The 5,998-nt window shown below is 46.7% G+C and overlaps 1 protein-coding gene across 1 annotated transcript in view; it reads left to right on the top strand.

Annotated features, from left to right (window-relative positions):
* Window positions 1-5,998, top strand: part of Coch (cochlin) — a 25,110-nt gene that overhangs the window by 11,637 nt on the left and 7,475 nt on the right. The window contains 5 exon segments of the mRNA XM_026778786.1: window positions 1,454-1,652; window positions 2,527-2,660; window positions 3,081-3,143; window positions 4,033-4,075; window positions 4,150-4,299. Coding sequence (XP_026634587.1) covers window positions 1,454-1,652; window positions 2,527-2,660; window positions 3,081-3,143; window positions 4,033-4,075; window positions 4,150-4,299 — 589 coding nt within the window.

The raw sequence follows: 5,998 nt of genomic DNA, 5'->3' as shown, positions 1-5,998 counted from the left end.
GGTGTGTGTTTGTTGTACTGTAACCCCCATGGAAGCACCGTCGGCAGTTCTTCTCGCTCTCTGGAAGCCTCAAAAGAGTTGGTTCCACGTGTAGAAAAGCCCGAGGAAGGGTGTGTGGCTCGGTGTCTTTTCTGCGACATGTAAGGGGTAGTTTCATTTCTAAAAATCTGTTGTTTGCTTTTCTTGAAAGTGGAAATAGTAAGTACCGCACCTGGCTGCCGTGTTCACCTTTTGTCCAAGGGAGTCAGTGTTAGCGGCTCTAAGACAGACTAGGTTCGAGATTCTAGCGTCACTGCCGGCCCCTACCCTCAGGTCACTGAAAACAAGAAAGACTGGGGTTATTTGCTAGAGGTGCTGGACTCCTGTACGGAGTTAGGATCTTAACTGAGCAGAGGAACTGGTATTACACCTGGGAGAAGTCTTCCCCTTTCTTCCATGGCCCAGAGAGCAGCACCCACAGAGGTCCTTGCAGAGGCAAGTAACTCAACTTGCAAAACTATCCGGTCTTGTCGGGTAAGGGAGATGCTGCATCCCCCACCCCCACCCCAAACATCTGTTTCCAAAGATCTTTGTCCCTGTGTTTGGAAAATCGTACTCAATAACCTTAATGTCGGTTTAATCGGCAGTGAATTGGCAGGCTACCATTTCGGAGTCTGTTGTAATTTGACAAATTAACACCTTTCATAGTAACTTTGTTTGCTTTTGGGGGGCGATGTCACTGTAGCTCAGGCTAGCCTCAAACTCAAGGCAAAAATCTTCCTGCCTCAGCTTCCGGAGTGCTGGGATGACTGAGTGAGCCACTCAGGGTTTTCCAAAGAAGCATTTGCTGCCTCAGGGGTCCCTTTGGTCGGATCTGGAGGAGATATAATCAGATGCAAGTGTAGGACTACCTGGTGGCTGTCCTTTGGGAGTTGTGGGGTGCTCCTTGGGCTAATTAACACTATAACTTTCATTTCCTCATTTGGAAACTGTGCAACTACATAACGTTCTGTGGACCCAGGCACCAGTTAACTGGCTGGCTTGTGTGAACGTGAGATTTTAAGGCGCTGGTTGTGTCAGGTAACAAGGCTAAACAGCCCCGTGGAAAGGGTCACTTCAAGACTTTTGCATGTGTCTATGAAGACACCCCACGACCCAGAATTACTGTCATGGTAAACGACTGTCAACAGTTTCATTGCAGCTGAGATTTGTGTAGTTCTAAGGACAAGGTCAAAGACAAGCATTGGCTTCTCATTCAGATGTACTTTGTTCCATTGTCCAAACTGACTAAGAACTGGGAATCTTGTCACAGTAGACATCTGTAGCAACTGGGCCCTAGATTAAATTGAAAATCCCTTTTGCTTTGCTAATATCTAAAACAGCATCAACATTTAAATCAGTGTTTTGGTGGAAGTAGAGAAACTAGGGGGTTAAAATAATCCCATCTCCCGAGTTTCCTGCAACACTCCTCCAGGAAGCCTTCAGAGCACTTATGTAACAAATCCTTTCTCTCCAGTTCCCATTGCCATCACCTGCTTCACCAGAGGCCTGGATATCCGGAAAGAGAAAGCAGATGTTCTCTGCCCAGGAGGCTGTTCTCTCGAGGAATTTTCTGTGTTTGGGAACATAGTATATGCTTCGGTGTCCAGCATATGTGGAGCTGCTGTCCATAGGTGAGCCGGAACATGTGGGAAGGGCCATTCGGGAGGACAGTGGTACAAGCATAGTTAGTCTCTCCCTTGTTTAGCCGTATGGTCCCATTTCCTACCTGCTTGCTTCTTTTCCATGTCCCTTTGGGCCACAGGAGGTGGATATATTCTTAAGGTTTTCATGGGCATTCTTGCATCACCAAATATACAAGGGAAGCTGTCTGACAATGAGCAGATGTATTAATTAATAAAAAGTGTGTGTATGTGTGTGCGCTATAGTTTGGCTTCCCATGGAGGACAGACGAGGGTGTTGGATCCCTAGGAGGTAGAGTTACATGTGTTGTGAGCCACCTCATGGTGTTAGGGACTGATCTTGGGGCTTCTTAAACACTGAGCCAGTTCTCCAGCTCTGCATAAGTGCCTGATGGCTCCATTCCTACGATTCTAAAACATTCCTCATTGTGTGATACGATTTCTGGGTTTTTAGCTTCCATCTCAAATTTTAAAGTAGACCCAGCTTTGGTCTGCTTTCCACATGAGGAGAATGAACTCGGGTTATGAGAAATCTTGTTGACTGTCACTATGGTGAGCCAATGCTACCCCATTCTACAGTAAAAGAGCGGGTGTGATTTTTCTAATACAATCCGAGAGCACATGCAGTTATTTAGCACCATTTTATTAATTCTTATCTTGGAGATAAGAAACAGGGTACCGGTGTGTCCTTAGCATCGCTTTAAAAAGTTTGACAGCACAAAGTCCTTCCTCCAGACACTTCTGTTCCTGTAAACGTGAGTCTTGAGGCAGGCAGCAAGCATCCTTAGGCAACTTCTCCACTCAGCTGTTTTCTTGACCAATCAGAGCAATAGGATAGTGTCTCAGCTTAGCTCTGACATTGCAGGGGAGTGATTGACAGCTCCGGGGGACCTGTGCGCATCTATAGCCTTCCTGGTAGAGAGAACTATTCTTCTGTGGACGCCAATGGCATCCAGTCCCAGACGCTTTCCATATGGCCTTCTTCCTTCGCGGTGACCAGTAGGTACAATTCCCTTGTTCTTAGCTGTGCATAAACACTTCCCCACACCCTCAAAGGGATTTTCGGCTTTCTTTAGACCAGCTTTTTTGATTGATGGAGAATCTTGTAGTTAAAAAGTCAACTATGGGACAGAGTCACCCAAGTTCGGGGGAGTAAAAATCTCACCTCACTCAGTGGAAACCAAAATCGGAATTGTTTGCAGTCTGAATGCCTAGATAGCTAGCAGGAAACAAACTGTCAAACCTGGAGAGTCAGTTTTTGGTGATCTTTTCAAATAATTCAAGAATCCAAAGCTAATGGTCAGTGTGATGTCTACATTTGAGTCACCATTGCCCCCACCATCATGTAGAACTTTAGATGCATAACACTCTGATGGCAGAGAAGGAAAGAGAAAAACAATAAACTTCTCATCTCAACAGAAGGAAAAAGCAGTTCCCAGGAAGCCACGGGACGGGCAGTGTCCACCGCCCATCCGCCTGCAGGTATGAAACACCGACCGATCTCGTTGCCGGGCACATCATTTGGAGTTAGAAATGCCATTGGTAGAACCTTGCCTTCAGAACACTAATATCACAGAGGAGCAAAGCAACTGCCTCACGTTTACTGATGTTTTGGATGGAAGCATTCTACTTTAGAGTTCATGGTTCTTCTCTTCTTTATCATAAACCTAGCTCAGCCAGTCCCAGGAAGTCCGTTCCATCCCTCCCTGATTTGATGAACCACGTGTGGAAACCAGTCAAGGACCTCTTTCCAGCTCCTTGCTCCAACAGTCCACTTGGTTTCTGCACTGCCATGTGACTGAAAGAAACCAGTGTGTGGCCGCTACAAAAAAGTTCAGGGATCTCTATTTCCAAAACAGTGGCCATTTTATTTTTATTTGATTAGAGATTTGTTTTATGTGTGTATGTGTGTGGGACTGTATTTATGTGTACGGTGTGTGTGCAGGCAAAGGCGAACTAAAAGAGGGTGGTGGGCTATTCTGGAACCCAGGTTACAGGCGCTGTGACTTCAGCTGCTTGATGTGGAGCTGGGAGCCAAACCTGGGACTTCTGTAAGAGCAGTAAAAGCTAGATTACCCGCTGCTTCATCTCTCCGGCCCCTACCATTTTAAAGTCGAAGAAATTAAGAACATGTGTCTCTGTATTCCCACCCTTGCTTCAGCTGTAGGTTTAGATATCAAAGCCTTGGATAGATACATACCAAGTACATAGGCCTGCCACAGTTCCGTTCTGAGGTTGCTTTCCCAGTCCAGAAGACCCTGAGATGAATTTAAAAGGCCTTTCTAAGAACAGGACTCCTTGCCACAGGCTCATCCTGGTGGAAGTTCCTGCTGTGCAAATAGCTTGTGCTCAAGTGCTTCCTTTGTTTCAGGTAAACGGCTCAAGAAAACACCAGAGAAGAAGACTGGCAATAAGGGGGAGGGGCGGGGATAGGGGGTATTTCCTCCAGCTGCACTTGAGACTCACAAGCCCTCCTTTGGCTCTCTGCAGACTGTAAGGCAGACATTGCATTTCTGATCGATGGGAGCTTTAATATAGGCCAGCGCCGATTCAATTTGCAGAAGAATTTCGTTGGGAAAGTGGCGTTGATGCTGGGAATTGGGACCGAAGGACCACACGTGGGCCTCGTGCAAGCCAGGTACCAACTTTGATAAAATGGGTAATTATGGCTGTCTTGAATGATAACTACTTACCAAGTTGTAATATTAATTTCAGTTAAATATAATTTAAGTTTGGACAAGCTGGATTCCCAAACTATAATTCAGGATTTACGAACGTCTCAGGAAGATTGGGTATCGTGGTGTATACCTTTAACCCCAGTACATAGGCAGCAGAGGCAGGCGATAGCCTTATATCCGCTTTGTGCCCATCTCTGTGAGTTCAATGCCAGCCTAGTCTACATAGCAAATAGACCAGCTAGAGCTGCATGGTGAGACTGGTCCTTAGGGAGAGGAAATATATCTGAAGCACTTGCATGCGCATGCAGTGTTCACAATTCTCCACACCGCAAACAACACCACCAACAAAAGACCATCTGTTTAGTCTGTGCGGGTCTGAGGGCTCCACTGGCATAAAAGGACTTAGTGACCAGTACACTGTAGAAAGCCGGAGAGGGATTTCCTGGCCTGGAAGCCTTACACGAACACTTTCTCTGCTTCACTCAGCTCCCGGCTTTCCTTTTCTGGAGGAAGTGGTGGTGAGCTCTCTGTTCCCTTTCTTTACTCTGCCAATTTATATGGGCAGCCGGGAAATGAACAGCAGCCTCCCCCAGTGTTAATCCCTTCCCATGTCCCTTCCTTGAAGATCCAAAGCATGACTGTCACTGCTCTAGTATGGTGACATCAGCCTGAGGGAGTGGGGTGGACTAAAGTCTCATCTAGGGCATCAGACAATATATATTCTGAGGGTTAAGCAGGGCACATGAGCAAAGTTCCCTGGAGTGCAAGCTGTATACCGTCACAGGAGCAAAGATCACCTGAGTTAGGCTGTATGCAGTCCTGAGGACCACGCATGCTTACAAGCATCCTGCTGGATAATAATGGGAAAGACGAAGGGTGGTCTAAGGCAAACCCAGTCCTTCTTCACCTGGGGGGCGGGGCACAAAAGCACGATCCAAGAACAACCAGAGGTCACGAGCTCTCAGTCCGACTCATGCCCTCTTCTACTTCATTCCTGTAAACATGATCGTGGTGGCTTTAGTACCTACTAATGTTCCTTAGAGGAAGCTTGACAAGTAGAACAAAGAAGTGCATTTAGCAGATCAAGTCCTCCAGATCCCGTCCTTATAAAGTTGTGTTTCCTTTCTGCGCTGGAGAAGACGTTTGCTTTCCCCTTGTCTGTGTTTCAGGCTGTAAAAGTGTTGGACCCCGTTCGCTCACCCCTTAGTGTCTGAAGCATTCTCTCTTGTCGAATGCGTGTTACACGCTGTCTTATAGGCTTCCTCTGCATACTTGAGACAGTCTCCCCCTGCCGTCCACTGCCACACAGCACCTCATGACAAGAAGCCTGTGTCAGCTTTGTTCCCAGCTTTGACTGTTTCATTCTGCTGAATTCCTGGGTGGGAAGTTCAGACACTTTCAAAGTTTCTGATAAAAATAGCTAAGTTGCTTTCTAGAAGGTTGAGTGAGGCAGCTAATACTGTCAGCCGTGGATAAAGATGGCCTGGCCCCTCTACTAGCACTCACTAATATTCCAGCCGTTATGCCCCGCCCCCTTTGGTTTTTCAAGACTGTGTTTCTCTGTGTATCCCTGGCTGTCCTGGAACTTGCTCTGAAGACCAGGCTGGCCTCGAATTCAAGGCCTCTGCCTCCCAAGTCCATTTGTTACTTTTTATAATA

This window comes from Microtus ochrogaster, chromosome 1, assembly GCF_000317375.1.
Source record: "Microtus ochrogaster isolate Prairie Vole_2 chromosome 1, MicOch1.0, whole genome shotgun sequence".
Taxonomy (NCBI): domain Eukaryota; kingdom Metazoa; phylum Chordata; class Mammalia; order Rodentia; family Cricetidae; genus Microtus; species Microtus ochrogaster.
Note: the sequence above shows the minus strand (reverse complement) of the source record. Positions and strands in the feature narration are given on the sequence as shown.